Source organism: Clytia hemisphaerica, unplaced genomic scaffold, assembly GCF_902728285.1.
Source record: "Clytia hemisphaerica strain Z4C2 unplaced genomic scaffold, Clytia hemisphaerica genome assembly, whole genome shotgun sequence".
Taxonomy (NCBI): Eukaryota; Metazoa; Cnidaria; class Hydrozoa; order Leptothecata; family Clytiidae; genus Clytia; species Clytia hemisphaerica.
Window position 1 is genome coordinate 1757326 of NW_027103262.1, and position 27860 is coordinate 1785185.

The 27860-nt window shown below is 35.0% G+C and overlaps 2 protein-coding genes across 2 annotated transcripts in view; one reads left to right on the plus strand and one right to left on the minus strand.

Annotated features, from left to right (window-relative positions):
- The window catches only part of LOC136800498 (uncharacterized), a 121282-nt gene extending 107100 nt beyond the window's left edge, over positions 1-14182 (minus strand). The window contains exons 1-14 of the mRNA XM_067057159.1: positions 13970-14182; positions 13350-13698; positions 12673-12798; positions 12340-12417; positions 6977-7120; positions 5973-6121; positions 5468-5576; positions 5091-5212; positions 4436-4781; positions 3969-4037; positions 3277-3396; positions 2492-2659; positions 2191-2294; positions 508-586 (exon numbers count right to left, since the gene is read on the minus strand). Of these exons, the coding sequence (XP_066913260.1) occupies positions 508-586; positions 2191-2294; positions 2492-2659; positions 3277-3396; positions 3969-4037; positions 4436-4781; positions 5091-5212; positions 5468-5576; positions 5973-6121; positions 6977-7120; positions 12340-12417; positions 12673-12798; positions 13350-13698; positions 13970-14073 (2067 nt within the window). The 5' untranslated portion in view covers positions 14074-14182. The remainder of the gene's footprint in view (positions 1-507; positions 587-2190; positions 2295-2491; positions 2660-3276; positions 3397-3968; positions 4038-4435; positions 4782-5090; positions 5213-5467; positions 5577-5972; positions 6122-6976; positions 7121-12339; positions 12418-12672; positions 12799-13349; positions 13699-13969) is intronic.
- Positions 1-27860, plus strand: part of LOC136800533 (putative serine protease K12H4.7) — an 82407-nt gene that overhangs the window by 39471 nt on the left and 15076 nt on the right. The window lies entirely within an intron of this gene.

A 27860-nucleotide genomic window follows, 5' to 3' on the forward strand; every position in this document is an offset into this window, starting at 1 on the left:
TTCAATCTTTTTTGCTATAAAAGCTTCTTAGAAAAAAATGACAGGGTTTAGTTCACCAGGGTCGAATGACCCAAAAGGTCTGTTTATGCACTACATACTCAAAATAAGCTAATGACGACTATAACCTCGAACGGTTATTCCACATTAGACCACATTAGTCAACACAAACCGAATTATCTAATGTCGTAAGTGTTGATACAGGCCTTTTAACAGTCGAAATGCATCATGGGTAGCTCAGGACTGGTAGCGCTCAGTAGTAACGACTTCCGGTGGCTTGACGCAAAAATCTTCAAAAAAATTCATAACTTTAGACCAATAGTAAGTCGTCATTAGCGCACAGTGGTCCTGATTACCCATTACGCTTTGCGACTGTGAAATGACCTTATGATAGTCTCAGGAATTTCGGGTAAAGTGATTTTAAAAGGTTTTAATCGTATATTGAGAATCTTGAAAGGTGAGTGTTTAGAAAATAATGGAGACGATAAAAAAGGGGGCGAGATGACATACCAACAAAGGTTGATTCAAATTTTCGATAACTTCATGATCAAAGTTTTTCAACCAAGCTGCTAACGTCTGTTCCTCGGTGCTGAAAAGTAAAGTAAAGTTTGATCATGAAACTTACGATTTTAATATCAACAAATACATGATCAGCCAACAACATGTTTTGAATTTTGGATATTCAATCCTTCAATAACGTTAAAACTTATCAAACAAAATTGGATTTACAAGGGTTAAGATCAGGGGGGGCACGCAGTTACTACAAGACATGATGTGTAGTAAGTGCTTTTTCAACACTTTTTTTCAGGACCACCACCCTTTGCAGTTACTACGCCTTGGTAGTAACTGTTTTCAGAAAAGATTTCCAGGTACCACCCCTGTTTTTGAGTGATATCATCAAAAATATGCTCGAAATTACGCTAAATTGCAATTATTTTTCAACCTAAAGCCATTTTTGTGCTAGATTTTCTTTTAATTTACTTGGTTAACAGCTGTTGAGAACATTTTAATGATAATTAGGGAAAGCATAATTTCAAAGTTGGGTCTGAGAAAAATTTCAAATTTTTTTCGTCCATTTATAACAAAAACATTTTTTTCAACAAAGAATTTTTTCACAAAAAAATTCATTTTTTGTGAAAAATTTTGAAAGTTCTTTAAAAAGAATTAAAATATAAGCACTTACTACACCAAAAGAGCTAGTTTTAGTGTTTGGCACCACCCTCAAACAGCAGTTACTACACTGTGTAGTAACTGTTTTCATAACTTCTGAATACAGTACCACCACGGTAGTAAGTGTCATACTGTCTTGTAGTAACTGCGTGCCCCCCCCCCTGTTAAGATCTGTATTTAGTGACAGGGTCCAGTCAAAGCAAATTATTGAGAAAATGAGCTAGAATGCTAAGCAACCCAAGTCCCTGACCCGAAAATTGGGGTTGCTTATAAAAAATGTGTATCAAGGAAGGGGGTTTAACCTCTGTAAGGCTTATAGCACTTACAAAGGATTACCAACTCTGTAGTACCAGACTCTTGCTTATCAATTATTCAAAATACCTCTATCGAAACATATCGAACTTAATTCTTTGTCCCCGTTAATGCAATAAAAGATCCATATAAGATACTTATAAAAGCTCTTTTACCCTTAGACCACGACGGACGCGTATATGCGTCCAAAACAAGCCAAAATAGTCTCAGACTTGAGGCCATACCTTATCGGTCAAAACTTAGTCGGCTCTAAGTGACTAAATTTTGGCTTGGTGACTAAATTTAGAGCCGACTAAAAATTTGGGCCGACTAAAATTTGGGCTGACTAAAAATTTAGAAATGGCCAAAACTCAGTTATTAGTCGGCCCTTAGTGACTAAATTTTGACGAGGTGACCAAAATTAGGACGGACTAATAATTAAGGCCGACTAATGACTAAGTTTTGGCCGATAAGGTAGCTCCTGACCACTCAATTTAAAGGGGCATAAACTTCTTTTTTTTAGAAGAAGTATGAAAATAGCTTTCCAATGGTACCAAAACCATCTTCTAAATCAAAAGCTACAAGCTTTAATGGAACTTTAAAGTTTTGAAATTCAAAAAAGAAATTCAGAAAATTTCAACTTCAGGGTTAACTCGAATGTCTCTGTAATCATTAGAACATCACTAGATATCTCGCTCGAGTTTGAAAGCGCGAAGACCCAAGTGTACATACAATTTGATTTTCCTGCACAAATCCTTATACAAATCTTTAGCTCTCCATCCACGTTCGCCGTCAAAACACATTGGTGCCACTTTCGTCATCTTATAGTACAATTCCTGCAAGTCGGAAAGAAAATAAGTATCAGTGTTAATTTGTCTAATGCGATATAATCTTTAATTATAAAGTATCATTTATGGAGCATTCACCTTGCAAAATACATAAAACTTGGAACCCTGATCCCTGATCGCCGTCAATATTGGTCCCATGAGTATCGAATTAGAGAGAGTCGACTTTATTCTAAAAAACACACTACCTCTATTCGGCCACTCAACGAGCGCAACCAAAGTATTTGATTGGTGACAGGAGAGAGATGTTGATGGCTTGTTTTCTTGTTCATCTTTTGATCGAACAATTGTTTTGTGCTTTGTAACTCTTTCTCCACGTGTTCAATAAACGTTGATAAAATATCGTGTAACACCGTCTACAAAATTAAAATATTGGATTTTAAGATTCATTCCAAGGAACGGAATAAACTAATACGTTAAAAAGGTTCATGTAAAAAACAATTGTAACGGTCTTTCAATCATTTTGAGCTCGAAAGCCAAAGGGATATCAAATATTGGTTCGAGGGCGCGGTAGGAGGGGGCAAGAAAAATGAATTATGTTTCCTTTATTTAGCTCCGTTATGAGCTACCTAGCTTTATAATTTTTGGGAATCGATTCAATAACATTACAGGGTAGGTTCTGTTGAAGTTGAAGGTTTCACCGACCTTTTTAACTCGGACTAAGGTTGACATTCTAAAGCAGAAGGGGTTTTTTAGGTCTGTGTTTTCATCGCGAATCTAAACATTCACTCTAGCTATGCACTCGTGGTCAACAAAATGGGAAAATTCCCTTATAGAAAAAAGAAAAACATTTCTTTCTCGTAAAACAAGGAACCCCCCTTGATATTTATATGGCAAATGAAATTTTGAATCAAAAAGGATCGGCCCAGGTTATTAACATCTAAAGCTCGAAAAAATTTATCATATAAATCTGATCAGAAGGCATATTCATTTCTATTTTCGTAAAAACAAATAATTAAACTTTGATACAAACCTGAATCAAATCTCGTGTGGTAATCCCTTCAAAGACATCCAAAAGACGTAATTTGGCCTTGATATCCCAACCTTCTTTCAAACTACCTGCTACAAGCATGCCGAACTGTGATTCCAAGTCCTGAAGAAATAGTCGAGTCAATTCTGATTTGATGAATGTGGATAAAGAAAACTAATCCTAACAGAAAAATTCGAGGTGAGCCAAATAAAATCTAAGTATTCTGGCCATAACAGCTGTTTTATTCCATTCGCTTCAAGTGTGCAGTCTTTTTTACTACCGTATGGAAGCCGCTCTCGAGGGAATTAATCTGATCGCGCTGACATGATTTTCACATGGAATTAAAAAATAGTGCACACTTAAACCCAATTAACTGTAGAGAGGTCTTGACAGTGGTCCCGGGCAGCTCAGTCGATAGAGCATTCGCATTACAATCCAAGGGTTGTGGGTTCGAGCCCTGGTCTTCGCCAACTTAGCGAACGAATAGCTTAGATTGGGTAATCTAATCTAGGCACCAAGTTACAGGGAGCTGAGAGTATGTGTGGCGCTCCACCTCATCATTCGACCTCTCAGGTCTAGCGCAAATAGAAAAAAGGGATAGACTTACTACTTCCCGACAGAAAGATTCGAAGTGAGCCAAAGAAACAATCATATCAGGATTCTGGACTTAAAAAATTCGACAGACTATCACTTACCCGAACTTTAGAATGAAAATTAAAGAAAGCAGATTCGAAGGGAAGGCCTTTGTCCAGATCCAATACATTCTAAACGAACAAAATTATCAGGTCATAAAAGCTGGAGATGTTAGACAATGACGAGTAAATTAAAAAGATATAGCATTATTATTTTAATAGAGATTATTGTAATTGTAACTATTTTACAAAACGCTTAAATCGGAACTTTCCAATCCCCCCTTGAAGCTTTTTCGCTAGCGATTTTTGAGAAGACGGCAATTCTTTTTCATTATAGCCCATCTCAGACGACGCCTTGACGGCTAGTTGTATATACCACAATGTTTTATACGTATTACGAAAAACTAGTCCACGTCTAACAGCCACAAAATGTTCTAAAGGCAAACAAAAATTTAAACACGGTAATTTCATTTACACAAAGACAATGTTATTGACTATAACAACAATCAAGAAATAGAAAATGTACTTACTTTTACCGAGCAATTGAACTGAGCCAGTGCGTCATCAAAATCATTAACAATATCAACAATCTGTGAATTCAAGCTAGGCTCACCAGCACCGTCAAGGTTTGATGCGAATTTGATTTTCTTGAATTGTTGTGACACTTCAACCAATTCTAAGACATCATTGCAACGTTCCATGTACTTGTTTAAAACGTCAAAGACAGGACTGTTTCGCGCAGGCCACGGTGAATCTTCCCAGAAATTCTCTTCGTATTCATGTTCGTTACGTGTTTTGTTAAACAGGCCGGCGCCTCTTTGCGTGCGCGCGTTCTTATACACTGAACTATGCCACGTCACTCCGACCTGTTCCTCACTGAAAAAGAATTAGATTGTTAAGAAAACGATACATTACGTGAATAGCAATGAAATTTGTCTCGCCAATAAATACAATCAGGACAGGAGATATGGTTTGTAAGAAAAAAGTATGTATTACCCATCCTCAAAGGGTAGAAAGATATACAAACTCTCGAATAACACTCCTTTCGCAGCGCCTGCACTGCCATTGCTATTCCCAAATCTGTCTGAGCCTTTACAGTATCGCTTTAGAAATTTTCTGGCATTAAGACTGGGGACAAAAACAAATATATTCAGCATATCATATAGGTGTATCCTTGGCACTTACTTCAGTTCAGCTTGTTCTTCTACTTTGAATGTGTTGATTTCATCAGCTTTATCTTTGGTGTCCAAGTAAGTACCACGAAATGCTGCACAAATCTTCAAACTTTGACGGAGAAATCCTTGACTCTGAAAGATAAATAAAAATTTACATTTAGAAGCCGTAAGGAATCATAAATCACCATAAAGGGCCATCAAACTGCACTGATCAAAAACGTGTCATGCGTTATTATGTTGAGAGCTCTTCCAATAAATTGCCAAAGTAGCCAATATGTGACCAATATGGCGGATTGCAATCTTTGGGAAACATTTTTATGAGAACTTAACAAAGATTTACTCTTGTATAAAAAGAAGCTAACAGTTGGATTTGTTTTTCTTTTTTACCTCTGGGTCATCAATGAATGCTTCGCCAACTATTTCTCTTGCTTTGAAAACCACCAGATTTGCGATCATTTGTAATAAACGATTGATTTGATCAGGACCATGATAATATCTGAAACAGTTATAATAACATTTTCGGGTGATAGTTTGTATGATCTACTTAGCTAAAATGTGCAACAATAGCCCAAAATAATTAATAGTAGATGGATGAAAAACGGACGGACAGATTACTCGTATAGATTACGAAACAAACTATAGTAGGCTCGAAGTGTTACTCCCTAAATCCTGGATCGGGTGTAAATGTACGAGCCGGGAGTTTACCTTTTAACACCCCAAAAATATTTTAGTTACTTTCTGAAAGGGTTCTCTAAAATTACAAATCACGATTACATAAAATTTGTTCAAAAAGGTCTTTTTGATGGCCCCAAAACGTCCTTTCCTCCTCTCGATTTTAAATAAAAACGATAAAAAACGATGAGAATATAAAATAATCATAGCTAAAATTTACTTTGAGTATGTCCACATCAATAATAATGTGTGCATCATAGGTGAAAAGACTTGAATCAATTCATGTAGTTTGTATCCGTTCTCGATTAAAGTGAAGTAAGGTTCCAACGTTCCAAGGAATCGAACGATTGTCATCGTCTCGTGTTCAGCCTGTACATGAAAAAAAGTGAAAGCAAATTTAGGCAAGTGACCAAGTTTTCCCGATGAGAAATAAAATCTTTCCGGTCAACTTCAAGTGATGGTGACAAGGATTTTCACCAAATTGACGACGTTTTCCCCGACAAAAAATTTTGCCCGATAGTTTTTTCCCTTCAGTGTAAGTAGTGGAAAGAGCAAAACTTACTTAACCCTTTCAGTGCCGCTGTCGGCATATGTTGACAAGAGAGATCCCGACCTATTTGCCAGAGGTTTTTTTTTAAAGTTTATTGAAAGTTTGATTTTGAACTAGATTACATTAAATAGCACAGTTGAATAATTAAAATATATTTAAAGATGTTGTTCATGATTATACATTTTTCAACTCAAAGTAAACACATATCACTTATATTTCTGATATTTTTCAGAAAATAAAGCTTAATGTGATGGTAAGCTCTGTGGTCACTTTTGTCGGCATTTGCCGACATCTGGCAAATAGGTCGAACCCTAAAAAATACGAAGGGTTAACTAATAATACAAGTTGTTAGAGTTTACAAGAGTTGTTAAGCATTGTCATCTTTAGGCACATCTCGACACTTACTGGAAATGAAGCCTATTTCCAAAGAGACGCAAGGTTCGCGTGTTTAAAAAAATATAAACACCGGGTTAAAATGAATGGCCAACCGTGAAAACAAAGAAACCACTAAATTCAATTCATAATTGCGGCGCATTTCTTATCGGATATTCTTAAGAATCGATTCGAATCGTTTTCGTTTTTTTTATTCAACAGTCGAAAAGCATTCAGGATAAATGAAGTGAGAAATAAACAATGGGAAAAACGAACAAGTAAACACAGAATGAAAAACCTACTTTGGCAAGATCACGTTTGATGTTATGGAAGGAGTGTGCGTAAGTGCTGTTTCGATCTTCGAGTGTGGTCAACACACTGACAATCTGTGGTGAACATAACTGCTCGTTGATCGACTGAATCGTTGACAAATGTTTGTGCCAAAACTACAAAAAAGTAAGTCCAAGTTAAGCATAAAATAAATGTAATTTTCTTTTAAATGGTCAATTTAAGAAAGCTCGTTTGGAAAGGGCAAAGGGTAGATGATGAAAGAACAATGATTCCACTTTGAAAATGGTCTGATCGTTTACAGCTCTCTCAGACATTGATGTTGAGTTTTTATTTTGAAGACAGCGATTTATAACTTTATTTCATTCCTTCTTTTTTTAATTTTGAAAGTGGTTGCATTCCTCCACATTTTGAAAAGAAGTCAATTCTATGCCCTCGAACATGAAATAAATTAAAACAACGTTGTGCATAGTAGCGTGGTGGCAGAGGGCCAGGCCCCGCCAGCGGTCCTTTTGAGAAGGGGCGCTAAAAATAAGGGGCACCAAGAAGGATTTTTCAGACACCCCTATCGAAAGATCGGTAATTGAAAAACCAAAAATGGCACCCATTATCACCTCAAAAACGCAAAATTTCGAGAAAAGATAGAAAAGATTCGAGACATGGAAATGATTTAGGTTGGAAACGTATTTTATTCAAATTCTGCATTGTTTTGGTATAACAATATCCATAAGAGCTTCACATGTTACCTACGGATTTTAAAACCTCATACAATTAAAATGTTTCTATTTTATATTTCTACAGACTTTATAAGCTACTTTAATTCTTGGATAAGACGAAGATACATCATTGCCTCTGCTCAATTCCTCGAACGAAAATTGATCGCCATACAAATCCTCTAAATCTTTCGCAAACAACGGGTATGGATGAGACGTATTCCATTTCGTATCATACTCAACTGACTCCAACATACCAACCGCCCCGGGCTTCAAGAATCGGTATAAGAGCCCAACATAGTTCGGTCGTGTATCACTGTCTAAAGCTACCAAGCTTGCACGGTCATAAAAATAATCAAATCTCCCGCCGACTAAATTTTCATCAAGCCCAAATAAATCACCCACAATTAAAGTAAGTCTCTTATCTGGCGAAGTGAAAACTTTGTAACCCGATTCTAATTCTTGAACATTAACTGGGATACCGTGCTCTCCGAAAAATTCCCGAATCGGTTTCTCGATGGCGTCTACTCCAACAACTGTAAGACCTTGATCATAGATCCATTTCATGTCTAGGTTTCTCCCGCATAAAGGTATAAAAACACGTCTCCCATCAGTTATTTCCCCATTGTTCAAAAAATCGGAAAAATATTTTTCCAGGTCGGGATTCGGTTTTTTTAATTGCCATGGTGGTGTCTCGTCATCCCAATACTCCTGCCAAGTTAGTTCTGTTTCCTCCACCATTTCTTTGAAGACAACCAAAAACACAAAAAACTGTATTGACTATCGTGACTTGACAATCTATGGTTTACTAAAACCTCCTCTACTTTCTGCTCGCTTCCAAAATAAATAAATAAACAAAGTTCTCAAAAGCAAAAGCTTATCTTTTTATACCATACCATACATGTGGGAAATGTCAACAACACTGGGCAACACTCGACTTCAATATTTTTCTAACTTGAAAAACAAAGACAATACTCAAAAACTTACTAATATCAACATTATGTAAAGAATTTCAACCATATGCGACCATTTTTTGAAGTATCAAAGTCCCAAAGTGTTTTGGAGGGACTCAAAGACAGGAACACAAGATATATCAGATTCAAATTAAATTCAAATCAAAACCAACTAAGGATCACTATGCCAGAAAGAAAAAGTGTTGTCTCTTTCTTGCGGTAGACGAAAGGTTAAAAATAACAAGCAACATGCTGAATGGACCTACCTGATGATGAAAGTTAGATAGCAATGCGAAATGAAAAATGAAAAAAAATCAGTCAGAAAATATAGCGCTTAGCGAAAATACACAACACAATAAATTCATCATTGATTGTTGATGGGGGGAGAGGGAAGGGTTGTAGGGGAAAAAATAAATAGGAAGTTCTGGTTGCAAAAATCAGTTTTATTGACAATTGAATCATGCTTGATGGTGAGCATTGTTATCAATAATGTTTTTGTGTGAAAAACATAGAAATATAAGGAAAAAATTCAATGAAAATCTGCAAAAATAAAGAAATTCAAGAAATACTGTCTTTCCGGCGAAAATAGGTTGTTCCGGCGGCTTTTAAAATAGTTCCGGCTTCAAAAATCAACTTTATTGAAAATTGAAACATGCTTGCTGGTGGGCATTGCTATTAATAATGTTTTTGAATGAAAAAACAACCAATTATAAGGATAAAGTCCAATGAAAATCTAGAAAAACGGCGATTTCCGGCATATTTCAGGCATTTTCCGCCGGAAAAAATTTTTTCTCAAGAATCAGACTCGGCCATGTTTAGGGCATTGTTCATACGCATCTTTGAGCAAAAAATCAGAAAAAAGTAATGATAAAATCTCGAGAAAATGCCAAAAAAACAGTTTTTCCGGCATATTTCCGGCATTTTCGGCCGGAAAAAGATGTTTTTCGAAAATCGGGCTTCGTCACAATTTAGGTATTGACATTTTGCATCAGTGTGCAAAATTTCATGAAAAAATATAAAGTACAGCTCAAGAAATTCAAGAAATACCGTTTTTCCGGCGAATATCGGCTGTTCCGGCGATTTTTAGAAAGTTCCGGCTTCAAAAATCAATTTTATTGAAAATTGAAACATGCTTGATGGTGGGCATTGCTATTAATAATGTTTTTGAATGAAAAAACAACCAATTATATGGAAAAAGTCCAATGAAAATCCAGAAAAACGGCGATTTCCGGCATATTTCCGGCATTTCCGGCCGGAAAAAATTTTTTCTCAAAAATCGGACTAGGCCATGTTTTGGGCATTGTTAATACGCATCTTTGAGCAAAAAATCAGAAAAAACTAATGATGAAATCTCGAGAAAATGCCGAAAAACCAGTTTTTCCGGCATATTTCCGCCATTTTCGGCCGGAAAAATTTTTTTTTCGAAAATCGGGCTCCGTCACATTTTGGGCATTGCCATTTTGCATCATTGTGCAAAAAATTAGAAAAAACTAATGAGCCGATCCCGAGAAAAGCTGGCAACAGACGAACGGACGAACGAACGAACGAACGAACGGACAAGGGTTAATTTAAAGGACTACCTTAGGTAGGTCCAAAAACCATACCCTGAAAGTGTAGTAGCCTAAAGATAAAGCATTCGGCTACAAGGGGTCGTTTGCATAAAGTGGTGTTAAGCGAAGGTTTAGATTTTATCCTTTCTAAAATGCTTTGATATCAATTAGTTTGGCTTTTCACAGGATACTCTTGATAAGTACTAAAATCCTAAAAAAAGAATAGTCCCTAACTTTCTCTTATTTTGGAGATATTACCGATTTTATGTATGCGTGTTTTTCAGCGATGGAGACGGTAAGGTTCTAATTTGACTAGATCATGACCAACTGAGGACGACGGTAAATCAGCACTTTTACCGTCCTTGATTTTGCAGGTTTTTCCAAATCGCTTCAGTCATTTTACCGTCCTCAAAAGTGCAAATACATAAACTGGCTATTGTGGCGCATACGGGAAATATTTGTCGATGGTTTTGCGTTAGTATGACATGTTTTAAGACTTTCTTTGGCAACATTCATCTAAAACAAGGAGACTGATATTTCACTGTCTCGTATTATATGCATGGTAAAGGTTTTTTTTTTGTCCCGCACGTGAGTGAATTGCAGAAAATTCATACAATATCCCGTCCGCAACAGGCACTTTTTGAGGACCCATAACTTTGGCAAATGCAATTTCTAAGAACTCTACATTTTTGTGAACTTTGTTAAATAGCCTTCCTTGGAGTGTTATAGAATTTATTTGTTACAGCCCCAATCTTGAGAAAAATGTTGCGGACACTTTGTTGCGGACAAGACACTTTATTGCGGAAAGGACACTTTATTGCTGACAGGACACTTTATTGCGGACAGGACACTTTGTTGCGGACAGGACACTTTATTGCGGACAGGACACTTTGTTGCGGACAGGACACTTTGTTGCGGACAGGACACTTTGTTGCGGACAGGACACTTTATTTCGGACAGGACAAAAAGTTATTCACTCATAGCCAGTACATGTAAAGTCAAGAAAAAGAATACTGCTGCAAAAAGCCTGTAGTTTCCTAGAGTTTATTGACTTGATACAGTTAGAGCATTAAAGATGTCTCAAAAATTGAGAAATTAAGACTTTGGTGCCGTTGCAGACCGGACAAATTTTTGGACCGTATTATTTTTTACCAGTTAAAAAATTCAGAATAGATTATTTGAAGGCAATAAACGTCTTTAACGGAAAAAACCATTTAGTATGTCACAACAAAACAAACAAAGGGGTTCTCTAGTTCCGAGATCTTGACTTAAGCGTAAATGGTGCTTTTGTTGCGGACAGGACATTGTATGATTTTTCTGCAATTCACCCACGTGACAATATTCACTCTCCATGTTATAGCTCCGGATGTAAACAATATATTGATGTGAAATCAGTCCTTAATGACACACTCATATGTTATGGTTGAATTTAAGAAATCTAAAGGTCATTAAAAAGCTACAGCATCATGTTTGTCACTGATTTGGTTTTCGTGTGCAAAATTGCCTCGTACATGACACCCGTATTTTGGTGTCTCAAAAAAATACCCTGTTGATATACTGGCCACTCACTCCTTCTACATTTTGCGGTTCTTTATAATCAAAGTGTTTGTACCAAGGAAAAATGATTTCAAAGCTTTAGTTGATTTTACAAGGTTACTTTGCAATATGTGTCCCGTACGTCTGCGTACGTAACAAAAAAAAATGTAACTTTTTTATTAGTGATTTTCATAGTACTAAAGCTTGTTTCTCACTCACCCTAGATGTTCTTTTCTTACTTTGAAGTCATTTTATACATGTTCTAGCAAAGCAAAAATGGAGATTTGTCACATACTGGACACCGATTTGGTACAATGGACCTTAAGAAAGCTCATAATCATGAAAATCTAACGGAGGCCTAAAAATTGGAGACATGTTTTGGATTTGAGCTACTCAAACATATTGCATCAATGTCTGGAAAAAATTAGAGGACTTTGAAAAATTTCCCAAAAAATTAGCACGACTTTGATGCAATAAGTTCGTATGGTTGTGAGTTCAATTCCTGGTTGCATTCTCTCTGATTAGTGCTCAGCGATTATTAGAGTTATTGCAAGGAGAAATGAAACGCCATTCCTGTGAGTAGCACGTGTGATGATTACAACACTGTGATTGCGAGTGTTCTTACCTGAACTTCGGTCTTTGGCATTGGAAAATGATTGGCTTTTGATCCCATTGGTGTGTTTGGCTTGTCATTCAGTGCATTCTAATGTGAAAATCGATTGAAATCAAAATGTAAAGAAAGTGTAAGGTATTTTTTTAAAGATTGAGACCTTCAAAAGACCACTTCAATACCAGGCAAAATCAGTTCGAAAGGAGGCATATCACTTAAGCACGTGATAAAGATTTTAGGCTTGGATACTCTTTCTTCATTCTTAAAGTTTTGGTGGAGTTTAAACCTTGTGTTCTTCATAAAAATAAATTCCCATGAAATAAACGTGATATTGAGTGAATTTAAAACCTTGATTTGTTTGATCCAACCAATAAGTGTTGTTTCTAAGATATGTGTGACGGCTTGTTGACGATGGTGGAAATGACCAGCTGATGATAATACTTCAATGTTTGGAATGGGTAAGTTCACCATCGACTGTAATAAAGAAAAAAACAAATTAAATATCAATATTGACACAACATTTTAATGAGACTCAAAATTCACTGACTTTAACTTTCAAAATCCTTTACCAGCCGATATTTCCAATACAAAAAGTATTTTAAAAGCAACTCCAAAAATATACATCTTGTAGTTAACAAGAATGACACAAGTGATGTAAGTTGGATCGTTTCGCCTTTTTAACCCTTGGGGAATAGCTCCAATTTTATCTTATAAAAACTTGCTTTTAGATTGAAAAAAAAATTTACTTGTCCTGGTGATGATTTAACAAAGAATCGAAAATTTGACGTTTTTACATCACTTTTGTCTACAAGATGCATATCTTTGGAGTTGCCTTTGTACTTTTTTTTAACTTTCAAACTGGTACTTTTTTATACATTATTTTTTTTATCAATAGTTACATTTTAACATTAGAACCTTCACATATATTTTCAGACATTTGACTAATTCCAGATATTGTTGACTCTTCAGTGTTTCAACATTCTGGACATCGAAACGAGTATAGATTGAAAGTTAAAACACATCACCTGTAATTTTCCAGACATTATAGTTGAAGAGCTCAAAATCTTATGCAGCAAATCCATCAAACGATCACAGCTCAAACCACCCGGTTGCTCTACACTCAAGATTGGTAAGAAAACATTCCTTGTCACGTCTTCAAAATGTTGCAGAAAGTCTTCAGACCATTCCATGTAATATAACTGGTGGTTGATATTTTCTCTGGTGATTTTCACAGCTGATTGAATTTTGAAGAAGACAATGAATTTGCCATCCACTTTCAATGGCGCATCTTGGTTTGCATTTAGTACACCATTATGGTAAAACACGTAAACAATTTTTTTGTCTTCATTGGTTAAAAACTCCAAAAGTGTTGCTCTAAAAACCAATTTAAAATTTAGTGTCTCCCTCTTTGTGAATTTCTAAATGTTTGAGGGTTGTAAAAAAAATAATTTTGAGTTGAGTTCAAAATGGATAGTCAGTTCTTCATCTTTGGTAAATATTCATAGATTCAATAATTTCCCAAGGAAAGCGTAAATTTAAGAAGAGCATCCGAGCATCCTTTTGTCCTGCACAAGACATTGAATTCCACAAACAGAAAATTAGTTCATTTAATCATTCCAAATAAAAGAAGATATTATGGAGTTACCTGCTTTTCTCTGAGCCAAACAACAACTTGAGATCATCAACTTTTGGCTTCAACGAAGTTGTGACATGGAGTTCAATCCACCTCAGTCGTTCATCACTTTCCATAATGATAATGATAATAACTTACATACCATACAAAAGGATAATCATTTCATGTTTTGTTTTGTATAATTTATCTCACATTTTTATAGTTCTAATATTATTTTCATCTTCTAAAGGAAACAAATAAAATTACTAAATATTACCTTAATGGATTAAATTTAGTGTAGATTAAATTTGATGTGAATTAGATAAATTGATGTGGATAAAAATTTTGCATATCTCTGCAATTGTAAAAATATTGCAAAAATCTAAAATCTGAAGTTTTGCTAAAAACTCCTGGGAAAATGAGAGAATTATAAAATTAATTAAATTTCATAAAACTTGCTTGGTTACTTTTCATTAAACCCTTTCATCAGAAGTATTGTTGCACATTCTCTCCTAAAGTCTAGTAAATTATCATTGATAAAGTACTTTTGCAGCATTGATCTTCGACACACATTTTTTTGGTTGGACACTAGTATGATGGGTGGATCAGAAAAGATTCTACACAAAATAAAGGACCAGTTTGGAGCAATTGTAATAAAAAAAGAAACCATACTTGCAATAATCTTTACTCTTCTTCTTTAATCTTTAATAGATTTTTACACTTGTTTGTTCAAGAGGAAGGAATGTAAAAAGGTTATGTATAGTGAAAAACTGAAGCAATCAATCAAATCGATCACTGATTTCCAATCTCAAGTTATAGCTGATTTCAAAAAGTCCGAAGACACCACTTTTTGTATCAAAAGCCATGAGTAACTTTTACTTCAGTTTTATAGAGTCATCTAGGTTCTAATTTTAAATATCTTCTGCCAACAGAGAATTTTAAAATCTGTTAGTCATTAAAAAAAATTTCCGACAATTTCAAGGTCACGATTTTATTGTGAGAACAGAGATCAGATTGTCATTAGTATAAACAGATGAATTTTTTCCCTGCTAGATAAGTAACATTAGGCCTGACGGCCCATTCTCACTACATATATGTAAGAACAGATCATATAAAGTGTTTTTTTTTCTGAACAGTCAGCTACGAACTGGATACATTTTAAATGTCATTGTCATAATTTTATTTAGGCTGGAGATCCATGCAATGTTTTTTTTTTATACTGATAGAAATGAATAGCATGATCTGGGCTTGAGTTTCAATTTCCAAGCTCTGAAAGACAGTTGAAATCACAGTCAATCAAATTTCTTTTAGCATGAACTTTTTACAAGTTATTCTCGCTAATGGAACAATTTTCACACTTTCTTAGAATACACACAGCTTTCTAAACTTGTTTCAATTTTTTTTTAAGTGAGGACAGCACTAAATTTGAATTTCCTGGTTAACATTTTCTGAAGCAGTCTACCTCACCTCTTATATACCGTAAGTTGGTCTAATATCGGCATCCCTCGTCTAATTCCGACACCCTCTTTAGAGACAGGAATAATATGAAAGCTTGAATCACTGATTGAAAAGGATTATTCCTCTCTGACCACTAAGCAAAGAAAAACAGTTTCAACCTTTCTATCAATTTCAGCTGATAAAAAGGGTATCAGAATTAGAGGAAGGATGTCGACATTAAACCAAGTTACGGTATATGGTGGTATATTTAATGAAACTCATAGAATCTCTGTCCAACTATCTTCTTTCAGGAGTTTTAGATGGCAGAGCAGCAAATACATTTCGTCCTACTAAGACTCGTCAGCACTGCATACTGCATCCTGGCTAGGCAGATCGAATTGTCTAACATCTCTTGCCATAAAACTAATCGTGACACAGACTGAAAGAAGCAGCAGACAGAAGGGAAATTCCCTGGAGGAATTGGGGAATTCTGTGAATGACTCCTCTTGAGTCAAGGTTTGAAGTGGTTTTTGACACTGCATGGTCTCAAAAATCATGCAGTTGGTACCAGACATCATGACGGATAGTACCGTGGTGGGTCATATTTGATTTTGGGAATTTGCAGTTAGTACCTTGTGGGTACTAACTGCTGTAAGGGGTGGTGTACTATAAATCTGAACTCAATCAGATGGTACTTTTAGGGTACTAACTGTAAAAAAAGCTGGTCTTATCCAAATCAATAAGCCTTTTTCAAGCTCCTATAGCTTAATTTGTCTTACTCTCCAGACTTACCAAATCAGCTTGAGTTTTAATTGCGATGTAAAAGATTGCTTGTTTTGAAATTGTGTGCAGCTACTAAATCACATCATTATGATTTACATTATGTTATGCTCCTCATCTAGCTTTTTGTTTTTATAAAGTTAAGCAGCATTGCAATGTCTTCTTAACCCTCTTGCAACCAGTCGTTTGTCAAACAATGCAAAAATTTCTGGGGCTTTAGATCTAATAATATGTTAGGAAGACTTTATATGTTAGGCATAATAGCTTATGCTTGACTTTGCATTTATTATAAATCAAATAGAGAAAAATGACAAACGTATATAATGTCAACCCCAGGGCTACGTAGGGTACTAACATGTTTCAAATAGTGATTACCTTGAGTGTCGGTTACTCAAGACCACTAAATAGGGCAGATAAGGGGGTGGTCAACCTGCCAATAGTCAAATACACTTAGTACTGGAGGGGGGGGTACTAGGTGCAAATAGGGGTGGTCTCAACCTACCAATAGTCAAATGCACTTTGGGGTACTAAGTGCGATAAGAGTTGGTGTCAATCTGTCAAAAAAACGAAAAGCACTATCACACAAAATGTTGAAGCGTATGGTTATTCTTGGTAATGTTGTTATTGTTGATAATCGTTGGAAAGTAAAATTTTGACATGTGTCAAAATTTTACTTTGCAACGATTATCCCATCCGTTACTTATAATATATTATGGGGCAATAATAATGTTATCTTGAAAAAGCTAGAAATTCTGCACGTACAAGCTGCTAGACGAATATTCCAACCACCAGACCATTTGTCTGACGATGAGGTACTAAAGGCAGCTGGATGGATGAGTATTGAATATTTGTATAAACGAAGACTGTAATGTCTTATGCACAAAATATTTTATAGAAATATTGATTCAGAACTATCCAATATGTTTTGTATTTTGAACTCAAAATCTACTCCTCAACGGAGGGACAATCAAGTAAAAATTGCTAAATAATTCAAAACAACAAATCAAAATACTTTGGCCGACATTCCGTACACGTCTACAAAGGAATATTGCTCTTGATGTTTTCAAAGAAATTAATTCTGGAAATGACAAGTATTCATTCATTGCACATGATGGTATAAAAACTCGAAACAAACGAATGCTTCGTCTACCTAGGATAAAATTAGAGGCAGGTAGAAAAACCACCTACTACCAGGGAGCCTCAATATTCAATAGGCTTACTACTAACATTTGTGATCAAAAAAGTATAGTTCTATTTAAAAATATGGTCTCAATAAATTTGAATTTGATAAGTAAAATCTTTACAATAGTTTTCTTGGATACACTTTTTGAGCCTCTCGCACTCCTAAATTCCATCAATTTTAAGCCTTAATCTTGCGTCTTACATACTAATCTTAAGTTATCACGAGGTTCGATATATTTCTATTTTTACCTATAGTTTATAATATATAAAACATTTAGAATTTCATTGCTATTTTAGACTCAATAATCCTTGTCTAATCTCGATCTCAATACCCAGTATTAAATCTGAGTTTTTTTTTTTTTAGCTTTTTCGCCTTTGTTTAGCCCCTTGACTTATCTCTTTTTGTTTCTTTCGTTTTTCACACAGGTCTCTCATTGATAATAGTATCTATTATACTTGTATATAATTAATTTGTATATATATTGTAAATTTACTGACGTAGACTAATCTGTATAAATAAGAATAATAATAATATTAATCTCTGACCACTAAGCAAAGAAAAACCGTTTTAAACTTTCTATCAATTTCAGCTGATGCAAAGGGTGTTGGAATTAGAGGAGGGATTTCGACATTAGACCAAGTTACGGTAATCATAATTAATTGATTGATTAAATATAAATATCGATTAAAAACAATAATTGATAGCTTATTGATTTTAATCGATAATCAATTTTAACGTAAGGCAGTGTAGCTCTAACAGTGTAGCTCTAAAGCTCTAAAACAGCATCTAATAACATGAAAACCAGAATATGATTCTTCAATGGGAATCAAAACTATAAAGTGCACTTACAAACATCAATATATCAGATCTAACAAAATTAATAACGGTACTGTCATCATTGACAATAAAACAAAAGATTTTCTGTCAAGAGTCTTGTAAACATTCCAACAACTTCCATTGAAATGATTTGTCACAGCTGAGTCTACCATTTTTAACACAGTCCGAGGATTGAGCCGAGAACACTCGCAGACTGCTCGCAGAACGCCTGCGAACTCCTGCGCGGGTGAAAAATTTAATCTGTCGATCATTTTCTCAAGCGAAGAGCATGCGAAGCGATTCTAGCTTTGCGATGACGCCTCGGATAATCAGTGGATAGTATTCAATTATCTATCCCTTTATTTTCATTCCTAGAACTTTTGCAAAAAAAAGGAAAAATAGAAAAGTTGTATTTTTTACTGTTACTGCTCTATTCACATACTGAATTTGAAAGATCTTCTATGTGGAGTTTTTTTGCAAACTGCAAAAAACTGATTTTCATCCCGCTTTTCCGGGACTTCAGCTTAAGTGCTGGCGTTCAGCATAGGGTACAAAGTCCAAATATGTGTTTCCCATAATTTTTGTATGAAGAGTTAGGCCTAGCTACACTGTCTGGGTGAGTTTAAGTCTATACATGATTGATATGACATGCACCCAGTTCACAGAATATGGCAATGCTGCACTCGAGGAAAATTGAATTTTTTATCTGATCATTTACTGTGAGATTGGGTAACTTGCATCAGTGGAGGCTAACATAAATAGCCCTCAATTGAATGACCTGACTGGTCATTAAAATACAACTATGCAGCTCCGCTCGTTCAAAAAAGTAAGTAAGTAAGTAAGTAAGTATTTATTTACCATTTAACACTACAGAAAACATACAAGTGATGATATGCACAAAAAATATATGGAAGGAGACCGCCTTATAGTCTAGCTAATCAAAAAGATGCGGCCACCTAAGTACAGATTGCGTTTATAACACATTGTAAATTAGTTAAAAATGTTTATATATTTTTAAGAATTTTGTTATGTAATGAAAAATAAATTAAAAGAAAGTTTGCTAACCTTTCTTGGTAGGGGAGGGGTGTGCTCAGTATCTCCCAAGACAGTGAGTAAGGGCGAGAGATTTAACAAAACTGAAATCAGATGAGCTCAGGGTAATATTTGGATAAGATCGCTGCATGCTGTTCCAATGTGTTATGCAAAACTTAGAGAAAGATTTGTTCCCAAAGGTAATAGTGTTGTAGGAGGGAACAAAAAGTAGTTTCAAACATGCTCCTCTGGTACTTTGAGTGTTTTCGTCTTCAGCATCGAGCTGAATAAAGTTAAAAAACTCCAGAAGGTCAAAGGGTAATTTGTTATTTAGGAATCTGTGGACAAAAGATATATTAAGGCATTTGACAAGGTCAAAAATCTTGAGAATTTTGAGATCAGAAAAGAGTGGAGAAGAAGGGCATCGAGAGTTGTTAAAAGTAATAAGACGTAAGGCTTTCTTTTGAAGGATAAATATAGGCTTGGAGGTGGTATTGTCAGTAAGACCCCAGAGTTGGCAACCATACTGAAGATGAGAATGAAAAAGAGCATAATAAATGTTAACTAAGGTTTTTGTTGAAACATAGTGCCTGAGCTTAGATATAATACCATTTGCTCTGGCAAGTTTAGCTGATAAAGATGTAGTGTGGGCTTTCCAGTTGAGGTGCATGTCAATCAAAACGCCAAGATATTTGATATTTAAACTTTGAAAAATTTTCTTACCTCCAATTTTAAGAAAAGGAACAAAAGGAAGAATTTTTCGACAGTGTCTGAAAATTAAAAATTCAGTTTTTCCAGCGTTAAGGGATATTTTATTGGCTTTGAGCCAAGTTTGGAGGGATCTTAGGTCACGATTGACTCTGTTGCAAAGGGAAAGAAGATCATCATTAAAATGTAAAATATGGGTATCATCGGCGAAATGAAAAGTTTCACTTGAAAAGATTGCATTGTGAAGATCATTAATATAGATTAAAAATAAGAGAGGTCCTAGAACAGAGCCTTGTGGAACACCATGAGGGATTATTTTAATAGAAGATTTATTGGATGAAATAGAGACAAACTGGGATCTGTTAGATAAATATGATCTGAACCAGTCATTAGCCTTTCCTCTAACCCCATAGTGGTCCAGTTTTGAAATTAGAATAGAATGATCAACAGTGTCAAAAGCCTTTTGCAAATCAACAAAAACACCACACACAAAGTTACCATCATCAAGAGATTTCCGAATACGTTCAACAATATTAAGTAAGGTATGGATGGTTGAGTGAGATCTACGAAAACCAAACTGGCGCTCAAAAAATACTCGATGAGAATCTAAGAAAGTAATAAGACGAGAGTACATAAGTTTCTCAAGAATTTTCTCTATGTTGGAAAGAAGAGATATAGGGCGATAATTGGATATTTCAAGTGGAGAGCCTTTGTTTTTGAAAACGGGAATAACTTTCGAGAGTTTAAGCATTGAGGGAAAACAACCAGATTCAAATGAAAGGTTAAAAAGAAAAGAAAGGGGTCCAGAGAGGTCAAACTTTAGAAGACGAAGAATTTTTGGGGAAATGCTATAAGGGCCAGATGATTTGTTAAAGGATAAAGAATTAATTGTTAGTAAAACTTCAGCAGGGTTAACACGATCAAGAAAAATAGAGTTCCTAATGCGATTTTTGAGATAGTGAGAGAAGTGACGATTGGTTGGACCAATTTTGGAACGGACAGTATCTGCAATAGAAGTAAAAAAGTCATTGAAGCCATTGGCAACAACGTTTGGGTCAGAGTTGAGATGGCCATTGACACGAACAGATGAAGGAGAAGATTTGGAATCAGATCCAATGATATCTCTGATCCCTTCCCAGACTTTCAAAATATTTGTGGCATGAACGGAGAAAAAATTGGAATAATAATTATTCTTACTCTTACGTGTAAGAGTAACTATGAGATTTTTGTATGTTTTATATCTTTGATAGTAAAAAGATTTCATAATAGGGTCCTTGGTTTGAATATATTTTCTAGAATAAAATTGACGTTGTGAGATTGATTTAATAATTCCGGGGGTGATCCATGGTTTAGCCCGAGTTTTTTGTTGGCGTTTGGTCACAACAACAGTTGGGACATGTTGATCAATAAGGTCTTGGATAAGATCATAAAAGGTTTTGAAAGCTTGATCAACATCTGTTATTCGATATAATTTATTTACCCAATCAATATTAAGAAAATCAAAAATAAAATCTTGTTGTTTAAAGTTTTTCCAGTCCTTTCGGAAGATTTTTTCATTCTTTGGTTTTACAGAGGGACCACAGACAAGATGAAATTGAGGAAGATGATCAGAGATAGAATAAAGCAAATTTCCTGAAAAGGTACGCTTTTCAGAAATTGAAGAAAAAATATTGTCAATAAGTGTCATGGAGTGGTCAGTAATTCGAGTCGGAAGAAAAATATTAGGTATAAGAAAGTGTGATCCAAGGTTGTTCAAGTAAGATAAGATATTGGGATCAGAAGAAGTGTTCAAAAGATTAATGTTGAAATCACCTAGCAAAAGAATTTGTTTATTTTCTTTGTTGATTTTATTCAAAAGTGGTTCAAGAAGTTTATTGAATTCATCAAGCGAAAAAAGAGGGTGTTTATAGATGGATCCAACAATAATATTAGTAGAGTTTGGATGCTGGATTTCTGCAAAAGTAGATTCAAGAAGGGTTGAGCAATACAACATAGAGTCAAGATCTTTGCGGGGTTCAAAAGAGAAATTTTTCGAAATGTATAACATAGTGCCACCAACAGAAGCCTCTGTAGGCGTGTAAATTGGTTCCTGAAAATTTTCAAGATTGAAGTTGAAAGATGGTTTTTTCCCCTTCAAAATACGGGTTTCGGTGATCGCCATAACATCAAAATTAAAATTGAGTTTAGAAATAAGAGTGCTTAGATCATCTATGTGTAGAGCTAATGAAGCAATATTAAGGTGAAGAGAAGAAAAAGAGAAGGGCCCGCTTTCACGGGCAAGTTTTTGGAAGTCAGGAGTTTTGTAGTACTTACAGTCAGCAGCCATGAGATTATCAAGGTCCAGACAGTTGTTTTGGCAGTGGTCAGAAATTAGGTGAAGATTACGAGCAACATCAATAAGTTTAGGGTTTAGGGCACCAGAGAGGGAAGGTTGGGACTTGAGATTAAAGGGAAGAGCCCCAAGGAGACATTTGGGGCAGTACCAGTCGTTAGGACTGGTAGATAAAAATTGAAATTCAGCAAGAGTTAAGCCTGAGCATTTTAGGTGAGTCCAAAGTTTGCAGGAGTCACAGAATATAGAGTTACCTTCTTCTTTGACTGTCTTAGAACATACTGAGCATGGGAATAGTGTAGGCATAAAAGTAAACTTACTTAATCATGGTGGGTCTAAAACAAGACAAAAATAAAATAAAAACACCAGAGCAGAGCCAACAAGCAAGATTTGTGTAAACGATAAAAAGTGTGCACAGCTAGGCTGCAATTTTGATTGAGAAAGCAAAAAATCAAAATAACAAAAAAAAAAAAAAAACGAAAGTGAAAGTAAAAAGAAACTTGCGTGGTTGTCATCTAAACTAAAAAAATGGGTAATCACAGCCAAGCACAGAGCAAGCGAACGGGAAGGAAAAAAAGAAGGAGTGGCCCCGTAAGATGAATTATCAAAAATAAACAAAATTCAAGAAATAATCTAAAAAGTATGAAAGTCATATCCAGGAAAAATTTTCTCCAGAGTTGACAAATGTTCTATTTTAGTGTGAACATCAACGTTATTTTCATTGATTGCAATGTAAACACTTCCATTATAAACCCAGAATCTGTCAATCAATCTTTCATCATATAATTTCTTACAGGAACTCCAAAGAAATTTTGAATAGGGAGCAAGGTTACAGTTGATAAAAATTTTGCCTTCTAGATTAGCCTTTCTCAGTTTATCTGAAGCGGATTTACTACCAAGTTTTTTTTTGTTTTGGTGAAGTTTATCACACTTTTTCCTGTTCAAAAATCTTACAATCGTTCTGGCAGATTTATCTTTTTTACCTTTTTTAAGTCTGTGGCAGGCTTCAATGTCATTTTCCTCTATTTTAACACCAATACTTTCTGCAATAGCGATTACTTTGGACTCAAGGTTATCGATTTCGATATCATCAGGGATTCCACAGATTTCAATGTTGTTCCTCCGGACGTATTGTTGAAGGTTGAGGTTTTCACTTTCCACTTTGATAAGTCGAGATTTGATATCTTTGATGTTTGATTTCAAACAGAGATATAATGTCGGATTTAGCATTACTGATTTCTTTAGAAAGGTCATCTTTGAGTTTTTTTATAATATCTGAAAGGGATTTTTGTGTAATGGTCGATTTGGAAAAATCAGAAGAAATTTCATCGCTGTTAGTATTAATCCACGAACATAAATCATCGACTTCTTGATCGTCTACTGAAGATGAAGAGAGTTTCTTGGTTTTTCTTTTGCTGCTGTTCTTTGGTTTCGTCATTGTAACAAAAGTTCAATCAAAATATTCAACCCACTCAAGGAAGTAAGAAGCTTTTTTGCGTACGCAAGAGCACGTCTGACCTCAACGATAGTCAGTGCGCGAAGGAGAGAACAAGCAGGAAAAAGATATATCTTTCATTATTTTGATAAATATATTAAATATTTTACAAATATTTTTATATAATAATATTCTAACACCATCAAAGAATTCTCCCTCCAAATTTCAGGTCTCTAGCTACACTAGAAAAAGAGATATGCAAAAATTGAAGAAGCATGACTGGAAAATTTCTTTTTTTTCTTTTTTGACACATTTTTCGAATTTTTCCAAGCTATTTTCCTAACCTTTTTTTGACATTTTTAGTCAAATTTTTGACACTAAAATTTGAATATCTTTACAACCACTTTATCCTCTAGAGGCCTTTGACCCCTCATTTTCTTTCTTTTTCAAAGCTCTACAAGATAGGATAGGTTTTGAGAAAAAAATTAAAATTTGAAAAATCTTCTGGAGTTGCTAACAAAATTGACCCATGGAAAAAAAATTTCATCTATGCAGTTCTTCAAAATGAAGCAAAATATTTCCAACCCGGTTCAATTGCGTGGGGTATTCAGTGCTATTACATCACTTTTGTTTTCGACCCCTTGTATTTGCCACCAATCGCAAGTGAAAAATACCCTGTTCATTTGCCAGGATGCGCCTGACTGTCAAACACAATTAATTCACAAAAAAACAAACCTTTAATTGAGAAAACATTTCTGATGGAGTAATAAGTCATTCGAAAGACCGTCGCGTTCTCCCAAACGACTATTGTAACTTCAATCAACTCTGAATTAGAGTTTTAAATTAAAAAAGGAAGAACAAAGTTGAGTTTTAAACAGTTCAGTGAAGCGCGATTGCTCATTTTGCAGTGAAGCATGTTTTTTTTGTTTATGTGGTCTACCATTTTGGTTTCTAAGATTTCTCTAAGTACACATCAATAGAAGTACACTTTAAGTCACGTGAACGTGGAGTCCGGCGGCATAGACAATTGTGTACGTAGCGAGCGTACTAATAACTCGCACCATTATCTTCACTTTTCCAAGAATTTGGAAAAAAGCAAATAAAACAAAAGTAAGTTCTATCTTTCCACTTTCGTTTTCAACTTTGGGCAGATGGTAGCTGTGGGGGACCAAATAAATAAAGGCGGGTTTAGAAATTTTGGTCAACTTAATTATACATGTTTTTTTTTATTTTCGAAGCCTTCAAAATAATGATTCTAGCTGGCACTCGCCAAGCTGCTCTTGGTGGCATGCATATTCACCATCTTAATCTGCAGATTTTGGAACATACATTGCCTTGACACTTTTGACATCGAACAATCCAAATCAGTCTTCACTGATAATCTCAAAAAAAAACTCTTGGAGCCCATTGAGGGACCTTACATTTTTTAAATTCTCAGCTAGGTACTTATTCACGTTTTAAAATCTCTTTGTTGAATCATGTCTTTACATCTTTCTTACTCTCTTATTTGGAGTGTTTGTGTTGTTTGCTATCATTTTGACATAATTTGATTTTTTGTTTGTTTGTTTTGTTTTTTGTTTTTTGTTTTTTGTGTTGTTTTTTTTCTCTTTTTTTTCTATTATTTTATCATCTTCTGACATCAATTTTTTCCTTAGATTTTAACTCTTTTATTTCTGTTAACATTTAGGGGTTACTCACATATCGATTCTTCCCACGACTAACGTCAAATTGACGCGAAGGGGTGGGTGGGTTAGAGTCTTTGATGCTAAGAAATTTCACCAGAAATATTGATTTTTAATACGTTTATTCCGTGACAAATGTTACTTTCCATATTTCTTTTCCTCCTTTTACATACCTAAATATTCGTTCACTTCGCTATTTTACAGAAATTTTAACCAAAACAAACAGGCCGATGTTTACGTCTCGAGTTCCTTTTGTTCAGACGGTCCGCACGGCCCTTGAATTTCGCCCACGGTCTGTCTTTTTTTGTGAAATGCGGCTTTTCTGTTGATTATGATTATGGAGATAATTAATTCCGGCAACTTTCTGAAAACAGTTTAGAAATTATCTGCCTGAGCAAGTCGTAGCGAAATTAAAGATGGCTGACGACGAAACAACGATGAAAGTGAAGGAGAAAATTTTCATCGATTTTTGATAATTTTTGAACTTTGACGTTAAGAGGTGGGGGTGGGGGGGTTTTCAAATTAGCGTCAATTTGACGTTAGTCGTGGGAAGAATCAATATGTGAGTGACCCCTTACTGTTCCATATTTTGTATTTTCATTTTCTTGGAACCAATATTTTGATCTTTAATCATTTATTTTTCTTGCAAAGTGTACATAGCACGAGAGCCACCAATGGTTAAAAACTTATGTACATAGTTTCTTTCTTTATGTTATTCAATTTGAAATAAACCTAACCTAACCTAACCTTTTCAGGTTAGATTTAGTTGAAAAGTATGCAAAATATGCAAGTTTACACAAAGATTTTTAAAAAAGACAACAAAGCACATCTCATATAAAATTAACAATAGATCCAAAAGGGCGTCCTTAAGACAATTTGCTTTGGTCTCTGACTTATTGGGAGGTAGTAATGTTTTTCGTTGTTTTCAATCAGTTAGCCACATAGCGTCCCGCCAAAATGCGTATCAAAGATTAATGCTGCGAAAGCGCTATATCGTTTACTTGACTCTCAAGCAAAACAATGCGCCGCAAAACTTCTAAAGGGATTCATGAAAAAATAACCCGGCGCTTTTTAATGAAATTAACATTTTCAAAAACTTTGAGAAATTGCCTAAAATTTGTGCCATAGATGAAAAAATTTGAGCCAAGCCAACCTTGAAAACTAATTTGAAGATCAACTTCCCAAGAAAAAGATCTACGGGGGAGGCGGAACCCACCTAGATCCGCGCACTGCCGGATAGGCTATCTCCCGGAAATTTTGCCGGACCTCAAACAATGACCCATTTACATGTGCGTAATTGTTTTACTTTAGCGTATAAACAAGGCCATAAAAATCGAAGTGCTGTCTCGGGAATTAAATGACAAATTTTAGTTGGTTGATTTTGGCTGCTGCACGTTTTATTTTGTTTCCAACTTTTAGCTTTAATTATTATTGTCTTGCAAACTTGATTCAGGTAACTCTCATCCTTGTTGTTGAAATGTATCCTGTAGATGACTGATGTTGTTTTTTCTGAAAGCTAGATTTCCTAGTGTGACTAACTGTCAATGGAAAATGTATCGTCAACTGCTCCAACTTCTTGGGACTATCTGACAAAACATGGGACGGCAATAGACCTTTTTTCAAAGAGTCCTGTTGAATAATTATGTAGTATGATTTATTAATTTTCCTACTTTGAGGCTTTGGTGAAATCTCTATAGGTATATAGTCATATCAAATCTTATTGTTTCTGGTCAATCTTGATATGGGCAAGCTTAAACAGTAATTTTTTCTGATATAACAGGTACTCAAATTTTCCTATAGGGGGCTTTCTTTCAAAATGTGAATGGAAAATAAGGTTTTTAAAAAAATGATCAACATCATTGTATAATAATTCATCAACAACATGATTTTTCAGCTTGGTTTGTGTTGTTCTCACAGCCAGAGGATATGAAAAATGAAAAACACAGTAAGAACCGGCAAATAAAGTTTTTTTGGCATATAAAATCAAAAATGTTGCGGACATAACTTTTTCCGTTCACAAAGTTATGTCCGCACAGATTTGACACAGAAAAAAATTGAAAAAGTTTAGCTCACTGGTTTTTACATTTTAAATCCTTCCCAGATAATGGGAAACTAGAGCAAGTTGCAAAAAAACGCCAGTTATCTTGGTCAACGCGAAAAATTATTTTGAAGTGAACAGCGTCTTGTTTCCGTTCACATCTTCAAGTTATGTTCGCACACTATTTAATCCTTTAAATTTTTCAAGGAGTTATCCTTTATCAGCTGAATCATTTTTCTATGTCAAGGGTTACCTTTGGGTCATTTTATACAAATTTGAAGTCTCAAAGGCTATTTGTTGGGAGACAGTGAAACAAAACAGTTTCTCCAAAAATCAGTTATGTCCGCAACAAAAAGTTATGTCCGCAACAAATCATGAAGTTTTCTCAACCTCCAAACACCAATTTTAGGTTTCTTTGACAAATTATTGCATCTAAGGTCATTTTAAGTTGGTTACAACCAGAAAAAAGTTTCATAATTTT